Raw genomic sequence first — 18,947 nt, forward strand, 5'->3', positions numbered from 1 at the left:
CACATTCAAATCATCCAAGCGCTTCTGGATTGCTGTTTTTGTTGACCTAAGGAGTGTTTCCCTTTGATGGTGACACAAGACAATGATTTGGGAAAAAAGCATATAGGACACGCAGAGCATCTAAGCTACCAAGAGCCTACCCAGTCCACATTCTAATGGCTCTTGAATGTCTTCTCCTAGCTCCTCAATTCCATGCTCGGGTTCCTGTATCCAGCTGCCTGCACACATCTCCCCTGGGATGCCTCACAGGCTTTCCAACTTAGCACACCCAAAGTAGAACTTCGGTTTTCTTTCCTGGCCTGACTATGTCCTTCGTCATCCCTTCCCATGTCAGGAAATGGTACCACCACCCACCCAGTTGTTCAAATTAAAACTAGAAGTCCAGGAGTCATCTTGACTTTCCCTAATTCCCCACATCTGATCTATCTGTGAGACTTTTCAGCTCCATCCAAAATATTTCACCTCTTTTCCTCTGAGCTGGTGCAACCTGCACTTGTCTCTCCCGGAGTCTGGACTGGACCATTTGCTTCCACCCTTGGTCCTTGTCTCCACACCACAGCCTTTCTTATGGGCCTTCAAAAATGTAAATCAGGGGGCTGGGGATTTAGCTCAGCGGCATAAGCTATAAAGACCAAATCCTTTGCATAAACGTCCCTCCATGGTCTAGTCTTGCCCATTTCTCTGACTTGATCTCTCCCTGGCTCAGGGGCTCTGCCTCTCTCTCTGTCTCTGTTGTAGAGGACACCAGTCAGGCAGATGCCTCACCCACCTGGTCTCATACGTTCCCCCTACAGTCCAACCAGGCAGGTATCCATAGCTGTAAAATTGTTGCAAGCAGATAGTAGTTGATGGACAAATATTAGATTCCCTGCCTTGTCTTTTGATCCGATCGTGGGAGCTGGACTGAGGGCCTAGGGTGAAGGCTGTAACCTAGAATGGTCTCACTGGTCAGGAGTAGGACCCAACCCAAGCCCAGGGTCCCCTTACACCTTCTTAGCCACGAGGCAAACACTTGCCTGTAGGGGGCGCTTGACCCAGTAAGTGGGGGCCTGGGGGCCTGAGAGAACTGGGGTTGCTGAAAGAGTTGAGAGGCTTCTTTCCAAATCTGGCCCTCCCTGGTCAGCATCTGCCGCTGTGGACTTAATGAGAACTCCAGGCTCTTCATCAGAGACTGCAAATAACATCGAGGGAGCCACTAACTCATTTAGCAGGAAGACCCAGCGCTGCCAAAGCTCCAGGGAAGATAAGTGAGTGGAAAGAAGGTGGTTTTTAAAACGTCAGGCAGAAGGAAGGATTTTGCAAGGAGTGTGAGCTCCTCCCCTGCAGAGGAGGCTCGGGCTCAGCCTCGACCTCAGTCTGGTGCCTCTCTGCACTATATTTGATTAGGAATTTGGGGGCGGGCCTTGGCCTGGCACTGAGGCACACACTCTCAGTAGGCACTCTCTCTCTCTCTCTGTCTCTCTCTCTCTCTCTCTCTCTCTCTCTGTCTGTCTCTCTCACACGTTCTCCTACCCGAGAAGACCAGACAGGGGGACGTGATCACTCTCTGAAAGGTTCAACTTGAGGTAAGTACAGTAATTTTACTTTGGGTTTTGTCCCTTATGATTCACAAAAGAAAAAAAGGAAAGGGCTAGGTATGGGGAGAGGGGTGGGCAGGGAGAAGTCTGCCCCCCTCTTCTTACCGTGACCCCAGGGACAGCAGAGAGGGGACAGGACCAGAAGGAATGGTCCTGGCAGGTATTTTTCTCCTATAGCCTCTTAATGGGTATGGGTGGCATCTGATTTCCAGGCATGAAAAAGCAAGGGACCAGCTATCTACAGAAGCTTCTTGGGACCCTTTGGAGGGTACTCTGAGAGTGCCCCTGAAATCTCTCATAGACAGGGGTGGTGGTACCTAAATGCTGTGGGAGGAGTGTGAGTGTGCAAGTTTTATGCAGTGTGTGTGTGTGTGTGTGTGTGTGTGTGTGTGTGTGTGTATTCCTGGGATAAAAGGAGAGAATAAAGAGAAGAGTTCAGCACTGGCCGCATCCAGGGAGCTGTGGACTGAGGGCATCTCACCCAGGTGAGGGGTGGCCTCTGGTTTGACCTCCTGGACTCTGCTAGGGGAAAGAGTGCTTCTCCTAGAATGGACACATGGCACGGGAGCAGAGGAACCTGAGTGCCAGTCCTGGGAGCTTGGCATCATTCGCACTCTGAGCACAGACTGGAGTGGTCTCTGGCCTGATGGAAGGCAACTGTGGAGGTCCAGCCCCGAAACAGCAAGGCTGCGAGATGGAGCGAGATGAGAACAGGCACGCGCTCCCTCCAACTCTCCCAATGGCCAGCTCTAAAGAGAGGCCAAAGTGGCAGGGTGTGCAGCCCCTGGGAAGTGGGGTCTTGCTGAGGATGGTGGCTCTCATCTGCCAATGTGCCCAGTCTGAAAGAAGGAGAAATGGAGACAGAGGCTCACTATGCCAGCCCTCCAGACAGCCACCTTGGTCCTGCAGCAGCCCAGGGCTGGGCATGGAAAAATGTGCTTTTGGCAGTGGGCCACTCTATCCTTCTTCCCTCCTGGCCACAGTCAGTGACCAGCTAGCATGCCCAGGCAGTGGGCAGTTGGGTTTGCCTCACAGAAACACTGGACCTCTTTGTCTGAGGCCTGTGGCTGCCCAGGGATAGGCCAGGGAGTCCGATTCTCAGCAACCCAGGAGCTGACAGGATGAAGCAGGCTTATGGGAATTACCTGTGGGGACAGAGAGGAAGGGAGGGTGGCCCTTGGTGACTGGATGGAGGGTCACCATTGGGGTCCTTTCATGGCTCACTAGATTCAAGGTTTCTTCTGTATACCTGCCTTTTCTTGTCCCTCTGGCAAGATCCAAAGCAATGTTAAAGACACATATGACTCTTCTAGGCCAGAAAAGCTTCTGAACTCTGTCCCGGGGTGACACACTGGAAGATTCCCACTGCCCACAGGACTTAGCAGTAGGCTGACTCTAAGTAACTGGAGTGGGGTGTCAGTAATTTATGTGCTACCCCCTGGCTCCTCATCTTCCAAACCTTCAGCTTCCTTCTCAGACAACCCTAGACCTCACATTTGCTCCTCAATCTGCTCTATTCTCATCTCACTAGCATTGCAAGGCTGCCCAGCAATGGGGGCCCTAGATACAGAGCCTGGGGCACTAGGTATTATCACTTGGACTAGGCAGTGACGAGTGGGATAAAAGAGGAGGTGCTAGCATCCTGTCCTGAACCACTTTCCCTGGGGGATCACCCCACACCCCGCCCCTGTACTTCTAACTTCTATTCTGATTTTCAGTGTTCCTGGTTCATTTCTCTGGGCTCCTGCATAGCAGGAGGAACACTCACTGTTCACTAGGCCCCACAGAAGAGAGAGATGCAACATAACCCAAACCTCATACCCTCAGAGCCCACTGGGGACAAGCACCCATCCAGTGCCGGCGTCTCCAGTCTGGAGAGAATGTGTAGCTGTTCCTTCGAGACGGGGAGGCATCTGTAACTAGAAGCCACTAACCAGAATCTTCTCGCCCAGCTGACTGTTACAGGCAATGGCTCTCTGGAAGGCAGCCCAGGTCTTGTGGTGGCTGCAGAGGGACCACGCCCCTCCCCAGGCACTCAGGGCCAGAAGCCCACAGCCTGTCCAAGAGACCACAATATCTCCCAGAAGTAGTTCAGACTTCCCCTTTGATGTCTGCAGCCATTTCATGAGGTTTCCCAGAGACAGAGCCATGGCAAGAGCCAGGGGACTTTTCCTGGACTCTTAGAAAATGTGATTTCCCTGAGAGGGCAAACTAGATGGGAACTGAAGCCTGAGAGCAGTCCACCACTATCCCCCTCCACACACGTGCATACATCTACATGCTACATGCACACCGCCCACATGCACACATACACAGACGTACGCACACACGTACGTATGCACGCACAGGGAGTGTCCTGGGCTTCCCAGCTTGCGCAACAGTCCTTCCAAAAAATGCATCCTCCTCCCACTCAAGTTCCTCCTAATTTCACATATTGTTTCTGTGACTCTGCCTGGAGCTGCACACTTGGGTCACCCCAGAGAGCTGAGGTCCAGCAGGACGGAGTGAGCCAAGTGGGAAAGGGAGTGAGCCCACACCACTGAGCCCATGCCCTGCCTAGCCTGCCTCTCTGCCCGCCATGGTCTCATTCACACCCAGCTGCTCTCTGCCCTCTCCCTCCCTGCAGAGACAGAATGCAGCGGCTGTCCCTCCTGCTGCTGGTGGGGCTCTGCTCCCTCTCCTGGGCCCAGTATGACGAAGACCCTCACTGGTGGTTCCAGTACCTCCGCAGCCAGCAGTCTACCTACTACGATCCCTATGACCCTTACCCGTATGAGCCCTCGGAGCCTTACCCGTATGGGGTGGAGGAAGGGCCAGCCTATGCCTACGGCTCCCTGCCCCCACCAGAGCCCCGTGACTGTCCCCAGGAGTGCGACTGTCCCCCCAACTTCCCCACAGCCATGTACTGTGACAACCGCAACCTCAAGTACCTGCCCTTTGTCCCCTCTCGCATGAAGTACGTCTACTTCCAGAACAACCAGATCACTTCCATCCAGGAAGGTGTCTTCGACAATGCCACAGGGCTGCTGTGGATCGCTCTCCACGGCAACCAGATCACCAGTGACAAGGTGGGCAGGAAGGTATTCTCCAAGCTGAGGCACCTGGAGAGGCTATACCTGGACCACAACAACCTGACTCGGATGCCTGGCCCCCTGCCTCGATCCCTGCGAGAGCTCCATCTTGACCACAACCAGATCTCGAGGGTCCCCAACAATGCCCTGGAAGGGCTGGAGAACCTCACAGCCTTGTACCTCCACCACAATGAGATCCAAGAAGTAGGCAGCTCCATGAGGGGCCTCCGGTCCCTGATCCTGCTGGACCTGAGTTACAACCATCTCCGGAGGGTGCCTGACGGGCTGCCCACGGCCCTCGAGCAGCTGTACCTGGAGCACAACAATGTCTACACTGTCCCGGACAGCTATTTCCGGGGCTCGCCCAAGCTGCTGTATGTGCGGCTGTCGCATAACAGTCTCACCAACAGTGGCTTGGCCACCAACAGCTTCAACGCCAGCAGCCTCCTGGAGCTTGATCTTTCTTACAACCAGCTGCAGAAGATCCCCCCTGTGAACACCAACCTGGAGAACCTCTACCTCCAGGGCAACAGGATCAACGGTGAGCCTGGGCAGAGGGATAGGCAGAGGGGAACCATGGGGAGCCACCAGTCTGACGCAGTGACACGCACCTGTAATTCCAGCTACACAGGATGCAGAGGCAGGAACATCACAAGTTCCAGACCAGCCTGGGCAACTCAGTGAGCTCCTGTCTCAAAATCTAAATATCAAAAACGGTCAGGTGTGGTGGCACACACCTGAAATGCCAGCTCTTGGGAGGCTAGAGCAGGAGAATGGTGACTTTGAGTCAAGTCTGGTGAGCACTTTAGCAATTTAACGAGACCCTAGCTTAAAATAAAATATTAAGATAAGGGCCAGAAGATTTATAGGTCAGTGAAAAGGCCCTGGCCTCAATTCCCAGTACCAACAAATATGAAATTATTGAACTAAAATTTAAATTTAAAAAGAGTGGGTGATGTATTTCAGTGCAAGGCCAGGGTTCAGTCCTCAATGCTGAAAAAAAAAAGAAGAAGCAACTTGAAAACCAAAGCCATAGCCTTGACCGACACCAACAGCTGCTCCTCCCCAACAGCAGTGCTGAAAAGCTCCCAGGGAGGGGTTGGCAGGGACTAGGAGAGGGTGCTTACACGTAGGGTTGGAGAGGAAAGGGGCCAAGGCTGGGGGAGGCCAGTCTCCCTCAAAGGGGACAGCCAGGGAGGCCTGAGTGACATGAGGAGGTCAAGGTGAGTTGGGAGCAGATTTGGGAAGGAGCAGTTCCTGGAGAAGGACACAGGCACACTTGTAATCCCAGCACTCTGGGAAGTTGAGGCAGGAGGACTAAAAGCTCGAGGCCACCTTGTGACTAAGTGAGAGCCCGCCTCGAATTCAAAAAGGTTAAAAAGCAAAAAAGGGCTGAGGTGCTGCTTAGTGCAGAGGACTTGGGTTCAATTCTCTACCAAGGAAGGAAAGGAAAGGAGCGGGGAGAGGAAGAAAGAGGGAGGGGAGGGAGGAAGAGGGGAGGGACCGAGAGAGATGGAAGGAAAAGCGACTTCTAGGGTCCACCCTGGAAGGCGGAGTGCATGCTTCCTCCTCACCTGGCCAGGAGGATCGGTTTCCCCATGACTGACTCCTGCCTCCACAGCCTGGTCTTGTGTTTTGTGTTTGTTTTTAAAACATAACAGCTGGTGGGCAAAAATATTCTCCCTTTCAAAGTGAATGTGGTGTTTGTTCAGGGCAGCTCTCCCTGGAGTCCGGGGAGCCCCTGGTGGCAGGGCAGGGATCCTCCGTAGGGTACCAAGAGCCCCAGAAGCCTTGGGGTGGGTTGGGGAGGATGTGGGGCCGCTTGTTTTATCAGCACCTCCTTCAGAACCCCTAAAACAACCAAAGAGCTGGGCCCCTCTATCTCAGAGAACTAAAAGATGCATTTCCCCTGGACCAGTCTCATCGCTATTCAGCTTCCTGGTTCTGGGCTCTTGTGTGCAGAATGTTTACATTACCCCAGGACGTCTGATGTCTCAATCTCAGCCACAAGGCCCCACACTGGCATTTAGCCACTCCTGCCCCTGTGCATGCCGCTTCTCTCAGGGAGGGGACATTGTTAATGACCACAGCAGAAGGCTTTGAAGCAGAGCCTGCTGGAAAGGACCACACTATCAAAGCACAATGAGAGATTGGGCCCGCTTTCTCCTCCTGTGCTCAGGAAGATGTTAGGGCTGGACAGCCTCTGAGGACAGGGAAGCCAGCCTCAGGACAGTGCTGGAGGTGACAGTCCTGAGGGCAAGGTGGAGACCTGAGAACCATCTGCCTGGCTGTGTGGGTTAAAGCACAAGGCACCACTCAGACATTCCAACTGGTTATTTAAAATCTGTCTGTTTTGGGGGTCTTTGCACCCCCAGGATGAGGCTGAAGATGCCATCTTGAAGGTGTCCCAGGCAGCGAGGCTGGGCACTTCCTCCTGGCTTTCCATCTCCCCTTCCCCTCAGTCACCACGCCTCATCTGCTGCACTGCACAGATGTTACAGTGTGCCTCTTCTAAGCTTCACCACAAGGATGTGACAGCAAAGAGCAGTCATCCCGGGGAAGAACCCACTGCCAGCTGTGGCATCGGGCAGGTGGGAGGCAGGTGGGTGTCAGTGTCTGGTCACCTCTCTGCCCTCCTGCAGAACTGTGCCTTGCTGTTCACACATGGGGCCGCCCACCTCTCCCGAAAGCTCATCGGAAAGCCAAATTACTTAATGAAGCATTCCGAGGGCCTGCAGGAAATTTCTCCCATCAACAACATAAGAATTTTCAGTGTCTACCGCAATCTCTTTGTGTGCCATTGAAGCATAATCCCTTATCATTTATTCTTTTCCCCAGTGTTTTCTTTAAGCCAAACAATCTCAATGCCTTACCTTAAATGAGTAAGTCAATATGTGCAAAATTCTTGACCCAGGGCCTAGCATATAATTTAAAACCCGATATATGGCAACTGTCAGCTTTTCCTCTCATTGCCATTCTGAGGTTGACATACCATTTTTTGTCACTGTTTGTATTACGAAGTTGAGGAAACTGAGGCAAAGAGAAAGAATAGCCATTTCTCAAGGTCACCCAGACTATACGGTAGAGGACTACGCTCCTGCTGTGAATACAGAGGGGCCTGGAGCCAGGCACCCTAAGACTGTGCAGGCAATTTTCTGACTCAGACCCCCTCAGCAGGAAAAGTTTCCCAGGCTCTCCCTTTTCGAGGTAGATGTGCGGGATGTCTTCCTCCACCCAGGGATTTGGGGTAAGGATCAAAGTGGCCCTCTGAGGAGAACTCAGGCAAGCAAGGAAATAAGACAGGATGCTCTCCTCCCTTCCGCCTCTGTCAGTCTCTCCCGCAGCTTTCCACCCTGGCATCAGCGAGGGAACAGGGCATGGAATGTTATTCGGAAGCTCTGGGATCTAGTGGAACAGGGCGGGTACCCCAGGAGGAATTTGGAAAGACTTATGTCAGTATTTCATCTGGACTGGAAAATGCCAGCCCAGCTTCACACACAAGCCCTGTGCTATTCATAGGTTTGGGGAAGCCAGAGCAGTTGGGGGAGCTCCCAGGGCCCCGTGTTGGGGAGTATCCGTACACACTGTCTAGCTCCCCTCAGGTATGTCCTCTATTTAGATATCTGCATCTGGGACTCAGGGTGTGAGGACTCCAGGCCGGGAGAGCACACATCACTGCGCCTCTAGCTCAGTTCCAGGTGAACGTTGAAGGAGTGTTCGGACCCAGTTCTGCACGCAGAACACACAAACAGCTGCTAACGGAACCTCTGCCTGTGGAATCTACTCCCTGGAGCCAGAGGAAACATCCCACAGCGTTCCAGATCTCTGCCTCTGCGTGGAGGGCATCTCCCAGTCTCCGAGAATTACTCTTGGGACCTAGATTTTTTGTCTGATGTTTGCAATACAAATTAATCTGGTGCCGACTAACTCCCCCATCTCACAGGCTCAGCTCTTACTGGGCACGGAGAGCCACAATTGACGTTAATGGTAATACTCCTCAGCCTGTCTGCGTGCTGTCTTCCTCCGACCCCTGACCTTTACCTATCCTCATCACCTCCTCCAACCGCACCCCTGGGCTGTTCTGGGAAGGGAGCTAGAAAAGCCTCTCTCTATCACTTCCTGAACGGCTTCAGGGGCAAAAGCAAGCCTGGTGGGACAAAAACAAGCCCCAGCTCTGGGTCTGCCCCTCGGGACAGCACCCATCCTCCTCTGCCTCCAGGCCCCGAGGTGGCGCCTCCAACTCCCTCTGCAGATCCACTGAGAGCTGAAGTGGTTGGTTGGTCCAAGAGATATGTGAGCAAGAACTGGTTTGTTCAGAGAAAGGCAACCAGAGCAAATAATGTGGAAGGATTCACACTAACAGCAGACAGAACTGTTGTATCTATGATGAAGTCCGCAACAGGACTTCGTTTAAGACTTTAAGACAGAAGTAGACCACAATTGTATTAAACGCAGGAAGCGAGGGAGTTAGTTATTTGATTTGTGAGGCCCAGCACAGCTGAGAGGTTGGAGCGTGCAGCCTGCTTGAGCCCCAGAGGAGCGTGGTCCAGTGTGCGTGGGTGCACAGGCTTCTCCAAGCCCTGTAGCACAGAGACGCTGTCCCTCGGCCCAGGATTTCTCGCTTTAATTTCCTGCCACTTTATCTATCTGCAAAGAAGCAGGAGACTTTCAAGATTTAAGCCTTTTATTTCCCCCAGCCTTCCTTCTCATGGCAATTCAGCAAAGCCCCCCTTTCGGAAAGCAGAAGCTACTGTTGGTTTTTGGCTGCCCTCTGCTTCCCCCTGCTGCCCACAGAAGGAAAAAAAAAGAAGAAGAAGAACAAAAAAACCCTGAAGCGAAGGACGCTCAAGGACATTCAAAGGACTGCGGGCAGGCGGGGGTGAGGGAGGTGGGGGGTCGGGGGAGTGTCTGTTAAACAGGCACCGCTGTGAAAGCAGGTACCCTCCTCCCTCTCCGTCTCCCTCTCCGTCTCTCTCCCTCCCTTCCGCCTTCCCTCCCTACTTTTGTCCCCTAGCTGTGCCTGTCCAGTGACTCCAGTCCTGGGAAACACCTTCCCACCCCTCCCAAGTTCCACCCTTGCGACAGAAATCTTTATAAGCAGCTTCCCAGGGGCCTCCCCCCCCTCCCCTTCTCCCTGACCTGGGCCTCCACTCCCCGCCTTCTCGCCCCTGCAGAGTTCTCCATCAGCAGCTTCTGCACCGTGGTGGACGTCATGAACTTCTCCAAGCTGCAGGTGCTGCGCCTGGACGGGAACGAGATCCAGCGCAGCGCGATGCCGGTCGACGCCCCCCTCTGCCTGCGCCTCGCCAGCCTCATTGAGATCTGAGCGGCCCTCACGGTGTCCCCCGCCATCCCCTGCATTTGGCTTGCTGGTTTGGTTTGGCTTTTGTTGGAAGGTCTGGGACAACCATGTGACGCAAGTCCATGGGCTCCTCTGTAGTCTCTTCCCATAGGCAGAGTTAGGTGGCATCGGGGGCCGGGCAGGCTTCTACTGAGGACTTAGAAGCTCTCTGTTCCCGAGGGGACAAAACTAGTGGCGGGGGAATCCTCCCTGGAAGTCCCAACCCCAGAAATCTCCCTACTTTAAGTTCTCCCTGTGACCTGACATCAGGGAGCTTTCAGCATTGTCTGGGCAATAGCACTTACGCGTACTTATCAAGCAGTTTCTCTGCGCATGTGCTGGACTGGCTGTGCAGCTACCTGAGCTCCTGTTCCCTGCTCCTCAAAATATACCTCTTGTCCAGCCGCCTCCTTCCCAGTCCGCCTTGTCCATCCAGCCTTTCTTCACGGACACCCCTTCTGTGCCTTTGGCAGAGTCAGGAGACTCCAAGGCATGACAGCGCCTGCCCAGCGACCTGTGGAAATGACCCCCACACTTTTGTCTGAGACCAAGAGCATACTGAGCATCACCACTCCACGCTCCTTAATTCATGTTTTGAAAGCCACCAGACTAAAGGTTACCAGTTTGGAGGCCATGATAATATTTATGACCTGATGCCAAAAAGCCAACCTCAGGCTTAACTAAATTTTGAGGGCTAGATTTTAGCAGCTGGGCAACTCTTGAAAGGAAGGAAGAAAGGAAGAAAAGCCAGACTTGGTCATCACCAGCACCCGTACTGCTGCCAATACACTCCAAATTGGCTAAACAGAGGGGCAGCCTTGGGTATTTCTTTCTTGCCAGATGTGCTCTGATTCCCCTTCCCGGATTTACCCTCCATGGTGGAGGCCACATGGTTTCCAAGCCTGAGAAAGCCGCTTTGCCCTCTTTTAACCCAAGCAGGAGGTTCAGGTATCCAACGGTAGAGACAGACACTGCCAGCCCAGGACCCAGGTGAGCTCCAGGGAAGGTGTGGCTCATCTGTATTAAGGGATTTGTCCCCCAGCAGGCTCCAGGGTGTCTGCTGGAGACACTCCCTGGGGTCTGAAAAGTCCAGGCCAGGCAGCCAGGTCTCACCACCCTGCTTTCATATCTCAGCTACACTACATTTTGAAGATGCCTTTGCTTTATAGTTTGACTGGAGCGTTGTCCATTCTTTCTGTTTCCGTAAGGCAGAGCGGTCTAACTTAGCCCACCCATTCCTGTGACCCATCCACCCGGGCAGCCAGGGCAACAGTTGGGGAGAGTCAACCCGGTCTGTGCCCATGCCCATTACATCCGTGATTCTCTGGATGCTTGGGAGCAGCTTCCTGGAAAGGGATGGGGACCCTCAGACTGTTCTTGGCTCCAGACCTTGCATCTACAAAAGCCAAACCAGTTCATTTCAACCAGGGAGCCCTGACAGCAGTGGTAAAGCTGGGGAGCCCACCCACCTTGCTGGGGACTCTTCAGACAGCATCTGCATGCGGACACCAAGGTGCCTCTCCACAGGATGGCTGCAGAAGCATGTGCGGTGTCTGACCTGACCAATAAAGTTATTGTACACTTGCACGTGCAGGACAGGATGGCGTCATTAAGGCCGGCCACATAGGGGTTTGCTTTAGGGGACCTAGTGAAGTCACACAGGCTTTGACCTATCCATGTTCTTTTTACCTATTCTCTTTTCTTTTTTACCTATTCTGTTTGAGCAGATGTAGTTTAACATCCCGCCTCCCGCCCCCCCAAATTTTCTCTATAAAATCTCTAGTTAGCAAAATTTGTGTTCTGGAAATTCTTTAAATCTGAAATCCCACTACCTACCTATCCCCTTCCTGTTAGTCCCTTTTATTTTCTTTTGAGCCGTTCTCCCAACTGTTTTTCCCCTTCGACTATCCTTTGCTCAACCCAGTTAATTCTGGATCCGGCTGGTCCGGTGCATTTTTGTCTTGACTGCTGCTGCCCTCTAGTGGCCACTCTGCCGTAAAGCAGCCTCTCCTCTGGAGAGGAAAACAAGCGATTTGCCTCCCTGTCTCCGAGCTTCCCTTCCTGCCCCAAGAGGGAAGAGTGTGCCAAACCGGGAGGCAGCGCTCCACGCTGCAAGGAGGAACCGTCTGCCTTGCCTGTGCCCCTCGGCAGCTTTCGGAAACATCCCACCGAAGCAGAGTTCCCGCACTTCCGAATCCAGGACTTCACAAGACAGAAACAGGAGAGACAGCCGGGCCGCGATTCTTTACCCCATTTGATCAGAGGCTTTACTGACGTCACCTCATTTCATATTCCTCACTGCTCCCGTGCCATCGGAACAGTGATTTTCACTGTTTTACAGATGGGGAAACTGAGGCACCAAGCGGCCAAGGTCCCCCAGGGAGGGAGCAGGAAGGGCCGGCTCTGAGTTCAGGCCACCAGTCCCACCCAAGCTTTGTGTCAAGGTCCTCCGCTGTTCCCACTGCACTGCCCCAAGACCCTCTCCTCTCGGGCTGCTAGGGCTGCGGGGAAGCTTTGAGTGGATGCAGCAGACACAGCAGGAGCGCCTTGCTTAGGGGAGGTGAAGAAACACATATTATAAATGTTAGTGTTTACTGAGCGCAGCTGGGCAGCCACAGGGACGACTGCAGAGAGCACAGGCAAGCAGGCCTGTCCTCGCGAGCGCGTGTCTAGTGCAGCGAGGGACTGAGCAACAAAACCCCACCCTGACGACTGTGCCCTTCCAGCTGAAGAGGAGATGAATACAAGACGTGTGTGGGAGGCTGAGACAGGAAGACTGCACTCTGGGAGGCTGAGATAGGAGGCTGGAAAGTTCAAGCGCAGCCTACAGCTTAGTGAGACCCTGTCTCAAATTTTAAAATTTTATTTATTAAGAGTGAGATATGGGGAGGTCATAGTAATCTAGACAGGAGATGAAAAGAGCTGTCCAAGAGGGAACACGCAGGTCAAGCACCCAAAGGCAGAAAACTTTAGAATGCCGGAGGAGAAAGACTTCTGGAGCACAGAAAGCGAGGAGAGTGTGCCAAGCGATGCGGCCAGAGTAGCTGGCAGGTCTCAAAGCGCCCGCGCTACTTTTTTCCTTTGTTTCACACCCAAGAACAAGAAACAACCACCGCAGTCTCAACTCGTGCTCTTACCTAGTCGTACCGTTCTGCCTTTTGGCCACTAGAGGGAAGCACTTCGTCTCGCGCCATCAAAGCCTTTTCTGACCCCTCTGAAACACGGAGGTTTTGTCAACGCCAGCTCTCTACCAACCTGCAAGACCAGCTCCCAGCCTTGCTGGCTACTGACCACAAATCAGGGCAGCAGGAAGCACAGTATAGCGAGGCCTTTTACCTTGTGTGCTGTACATCACTGTGGTAGTCTGGGGAGGGACGTGGATGTCTTCCGAGAATTGCAATTCTTTTCTTTTAACTGTTGCTGGCCTCCAATTCCTGGACTCAAGTGATGCTCCTGCCTCAGCCTTGGCTGGAATACACCACCACGCCCACTTCTCAGAATGGTTTTAAAAGCGTGAAATAAAAGGCATAGGGTTGCAAAGGAAACCAAAGATAGTAAAATAGTTCTTAACATACATAAGATAATTATATAGTAATGTTACTTGATGCAAAAGTAACAGGAGCTAGCCACAGAGCTAATTAACTGCAGTCATTTCAAAGTACTGGTGAGTACAAATGGCGTTTTGAGGTATTTTCAGTAGCTGCAATGTGATGTTAAAATGTCTGTGATTTATCTGTTAAGCCTCAGATATGCTACGCTGTTGTGGTTTGTTTTCACAGCCGAAGGCAATGCTAAACTTCAGTTAGGTACATGAAAAATGAAGATCTAGGGGCTGGGGATTTAGCTCAGCGGCTATAAGTGCCTGCCTTGCAAGCAAGCAGTTGTGAGTTCGATCCCTGGTACTGATAAAAACAAAAAAGACCAAAAAAAAAAAAAAAAAAAAAAAAGAAAGAAAGAAAAGAAAAATGAAGATCTATTTTCTTATCCAAGTTTTTGGATCTTCTCTTAAGTCCAGACAGAAATGTGGATCACAGACGAAGGTGAGAAGAAAGGGCAAATCATAGTTCTTTTTTCTCTGATCATAGCTCTCAGTCACTCAAACAAGTTTGACCATAGCCTCAGACAGTGTGTCAGTGGTTGGTGGATTTAGTATATGAAATAGTGAATGTAAAACCTCTGTGGAGTTTGATGAAGGTAATAATAACTCAAATTCATTTTGCCTTAACAATTTAAAAGATGGTTCATTCAAAAACCTTCGAAGCTGGGCTTAGTAGCACATACCTATTATTCCAGCACTCCAGGAGGCTGAGGCAGTAGGATTACAAACTCAAACCCAGCCTGAGGAACCTAGGGACTTAGTAAGACCCTGTCTTTAAAAACAGAAGGGGGAGGGGGGTAATGTGAAAAGAACTTACAAGGCAGTTTGATAAAAGTGCCAAATAAAGTATATGGACCAAGTATTTGTTCTTCCTAAGAAGAAATGATGAGGGGTGGGTGGCCAGGATAGCCGAGGATGCTCCCTGAGGCCTGGGCCACACGCCCTAGGCCACACACTTCATCTGCCAATATGCCATTCATTCTAGCAAGCACTCAGGGGCAGGGGCCATTGCCAAAGTCGTCTTCAGGAGACTCGGGACGGAGTAAGCCCCTTCTCGGCACTGCAGAAGGGCAGCTGACAGAGGGGTGCTGGTGGACGTGGCTGCCACCACCTTGAGCCTCTGTGTGACCCAAGCCACCGAGTTGTGCCAAGATGAAGAAAACACATTGCGCAATTCTGTGGCAGCCGGGTTTCCAGAGCAGCGACCATTCCTGGAAACCAGTCCGTGCCCTGGGGACAAGAGCCCACAGCTGGTGTGAGGACTGTCACCACAGACTGAGCCAAAGTGCCTGCCCTAGTGAGCAAAAGGCGGAAGAGTAAGTGCAGAGACCTGAATGGACAAAGGACCAGGCCCAAACCCGTTGGGCCCTGCAGCGCTGAGGCACAGAAGATGAATGAGCTGTCTCTGCTCACCTATGTGTCCAGGCTGCCAGAAAGCACAGAATTACATCTGACCCAGTTTAGGAAATAATAACAGGAAGTGAGCCTGGCACCTTTAGAAGAAAAGCTACTAAGCTGGCAGGGTGAGGGGGTGACCTTTCTTAAATCTACCTGAAGCAAAGAACCTGCAGCCTTGGCCTGGGACCCCACTACAATCACACCACATTTTCTGTGTGGGGTCATGCAGAGGCCCAGGTCTTGGCAAAGATGGACTCAAGACAGGCAGCATGCCTTGGTGCCAGACTTAGTCACAATGCCAGGAATAGACCAGCACCAGATGCCAGCAATGGCACAAGAAGGAATGGGGAAGGAGGCTGATAACCCACATCCCAGTGCAGAACCAGATCTACAGGTCAAGGTGCCAGGGGCACAAGCAGCTGTAAGCCCCATCGTAGGAGTAAGTCAGGATCAGCGGTGGGTATTATTATGGTAACATGGGAGCAGTCTTAGAGAGCACTGATGACTTTGATCCAGGACAAATGTCAGGTGGCATTGCCTGGCCATCCTCCCACATGGAAGATCTCAGCTGACAGATACCTTAAAAGTATAGCAAGCATGTCATCAGCCTCCATGATGATATTTTCTGAACTAAAAATTACGACACATTTCAACATATCCCTGTGTTAAAGCAGAACATCTTGAAGCCTTTGTGCTCAAAGATGTCTAAGACACACCATCAGCAAGGACCATCTGAGGTCAGATTACCAAATAGAGTTGTGTCAAGCCCAGTGCTCAAGCTGCAAGCAACAGAAACTGAAATTAGCTGATTTAAGGATAAAGGGAATTCATTCACTCATTTGGTTGGTTGCTTGGTTGAGTGGTTGGTTGAAGAGGGTGGTATGTTGGGTAGTTACGGAACCTTGGAGGGCATTAGGCCAGACTTGGAGGGTCTGCATCCAGTGTTATCCCCATGAAGACACCAAGGTCACTTCCCACCCCACACACACCCAAGCTCATCTGTGAGAACCTTGCTGTTCCTGCATGGAATCTGATACTGCAGCTCTGCCCTGACCAGAGTAGGTTCTGCAAGGCCAAGTGTTCTCCTGTCACCAAGTTTCCATCCCACACCAGCCTGGCAGAGCCACAGTCATGCACGCAATGCTCTAATAGCAAGTGAGACAGGAAGTGCGTGTCTGACAGTCTCGCCTCCAGCAGTAGGAGTTGGGCTCTGTCCCACCTGGTGGGGAATTTCCCATAACAAATAAAGGACTCAGATGCTGAGTAGCTAACAAAAGGCAGGTTTTCCCTTCAAGCAGTACGTGGAAGGAAGGGAGCTTGGGAGAGTGTGTTTGTGCCCATACCAGCCACTATGACAGCTATGGAGCTGAACAAGAGGGCCATCAAAGGTTGGACAGGGTGTCATGCAGACATTAGGACTATCGCATACAGATGCCTCCTTCCCCTTAACCCAGAAATACCTCCCTACAGTGAAAGCCAACACTGCATTATTGTTTTTATGCAGAGCTGATCTGCATAGTTTTCTAGGGCTGTCCTAACAAAGTGCCACAAACCAGGTGACTTAAAGCAAGTTGAAAAGCTTATTTATTCTTCAGGCCAGAAGCCTAACAATCAAGGCAGTGGGAGAGCCGGCTCCTTCTGAAGGCTCCAGGAAGAATCTATTCACACCCTTTCAGGCTCCTGGTGTTCCTTGGTTTGTGGTCCTGTGGCTCCACTGGCTCTTGGGCCCTCATAGGTCTCCACCCCCTTGCTTTCTCCTCCCCCCCTTCTCCTGCTTTCCTTCCTTCCTTCCCTCCATCTTTGCTGGGCTAGTAACGCCTGGCATGAGACCTTCCCATGGTCGCAGGCAGCCCTTAGGTCACCAGGGTGAGCAGTGGACACTGCAGTGCCATGCGTCTGACCAGGTGTTTCATGGCTTAGGTGCATGACTTGCATTTTCAGTTTACAATGCTTTCAACTTGTGATGAGTTTATTGACTTGTAATCCTGAATTGAGGCGCACCTGTAGTTTTATTCTGTATTTATGTACTCATAAAACAATCAGAATTGTTTGTGTCTTTAAACTTCACATAGAGGCATCACACAGGACATGCTCTCTGGTTTTTGCACTGAACACTGTTCGCATGTCCCCTTGTCCTCCCAGCTGCTCATTCTGGTCACTGTTCCTTTTTTCCTATTGAAGAGCTTTCAGGTTGCTTCCTGATGCTTTTGTATTAGAAGTAGGTAAGGAGCATCTTTTCACTGACCTCCTTGGCCCCACCTCTGATGTTCCCTGGGGGTAAGCCAGGGATTCCCTACAAAGTCACCACCTCCAGATGCCAGCATCACTGACCAACTCTCATCCTTACCCCTGCACAAACACAAAAATGTTTCCAGTTGCCAAATATTCCCTGGGGAGCAAAATCACAATCAGTGAAGAACCACCTGCATATTCAAAGCATGAGAAAGCAATAGAGTCAATGCCTACAATTTAAAAATGCATCACAGGAAAAGACACATTGCCACCCTACAACTCTCCCCTGGCTTTGAGCATGCTTACCCCATCATTCTTGACACTTTCCAGTGCAGCTCTGGAAGTCCTCTCTGGTGTCTGTAGCCTGGCTGTGGTGGCTGCCTCGATGTCTTGCATCAGCATGACACTTACCTTTTATGATCATTTTGACTTTGATCAGGAGCCAGAAGTCACAGGAGCTGGGATCTGGTGACTAAAGTGGACGAGGACACACTGCGATGTCTTTATGAGCTGCCTTTCTGTTGGATGGCACTGGACAGCAGCATTCACATCCTTCTGGCCGTACCTTGTAAAGCCACTCTCGGAAGGGGACTTCCAGGGCAGCAGAGAGTGACTAGAGGGTCAACATAAGCATGCTGGAAGTGGAGCACAGGATGAAATACGACAGTGCATTTACCTAATTTTAATTTAAACGTTCACTGTATATTTGAACACACCACAGTTGCTTAAGGAGAATCACTGGGTGGTAAAGATGACAGCTGGCCTCTCCCTGATGCTGTCTACCTGCATGCTTGAGTGCTTGTGCAAACATACACTCTCACCGGGGACACAACACAGGAACAGTTTCCCCACATCCTCCCAATATCAAATGTTAGTTATTTCTTCACTGTGACGGGTGTTGATTTTAATTGTAACTGGCATATCCTTTTTTGTTTGTTTGTTTGTTTTCAAAGATGCTGGCAATTACACTGTTCTCTTACTTTTCAGAAGCTATGCAGAGCTTCCTGGGGATGGGTCTGGCTGGCATCCAGCTGGGGACCCTGGAGCTGGAATCACCTGCCGAGTGGGTAGACACTGAGGGGTCCTCTGCCCAGAGCTGTTCCTTCCACCAGGGTGGTGTTGGAGGAGTGGGTGTTCTCAAAGGGGGCGTAGCCATCAGTGCTGTAAGAACCGGAGAGGTGCTGTGCCTTTCCTGTGTTGGAAGGAATGTGTTCACACCCTTTTACAGCTGGTAGAGCTGTTTTTCCAAGCACAAGATGATCGAGGGTAACAGCACCGAGGGCGAGAGCACCCCCCAGTTTCCACTGCAGAGCTGCCACCAAGGGGTTCTGATTAGGCTTTCAGAAGCACCAGAAACAAGTGTCTCTCTGAGCGCAGGTGAAAGACAGCATCAAAGGCAAGAGGAAGCCACCAAGATGCCACCAACATCTTCTGACTCCAAGACACAGGCACGGGGTGGTGACCTCTAAGCACGGTGAAGGCTTGTCGAGGATGCTTTGTGAGTCTCGGTCCTCTGCCAGGGACAGAAAGGGAGAGGTGAAGGGCTGGATAGCAGCTGTGGGGCCAGCGTGGGGTGTGCCCCCCAGCTGGCTGAGGGTCCCACGACAGGTGAGCCTTCCACGGCAGGACAGACAGGCCAAGTTGGAGAAGCACTGTGATAAACTCAGCCAGTGGTCAACCAGGGCTGCCTTCATTCAGCAACCTGGCAAGACTGTGAATTCTGTACAAGT

At 51.8% G+C, this 18,947-nt stretch overlaps 1 protein-coding gene across 1 annotated transcript; it reads left to right on the plus strand.

The window, feature by feature from the left end:
* The first annotated feature begins 1,321 nt into the window (after nt 1-1,321).
* On the plus strand, nt 1,322-11,576 carry Fmod (fibromodulin). Its single transcript, XM_003474819.5, has 3 exons — nt 1,322-1,565; nt 4,204-5,189; nt 9,823-11,576. Exons 2-3 carry the CDS (start codon nt 4,211-4,213, stop codon nt 9,972-9,974), a joined length of 1,131 nt encoding a protein of 376 aa, XP_003474867.2. The 5' UTR covers nt 1,322-1,565; nt 4,204-4,210; the 3' UTR covers nt 9,975-11,576.
* Nucleotides 11,577-18,947: the final 7,371 nt, after the last annotated feature.

The sequence above is a fragment of the Cavia porcellus genome, unplaced genomic scaffold, assembly GCF_034190915.1.
Source record: "Cavia porcellus strain 051 isolate PalLab524CR breed Dunkin Hartley unplaced genomic scaffold, mCavPor4.1 scaffold_29, whole genome shotgun sequence".
NCBI lineage: Eukaryota > Metazoa > Chordata > Mammalia > Rodentia > Caviidae > Cavia > Cavia porcellus.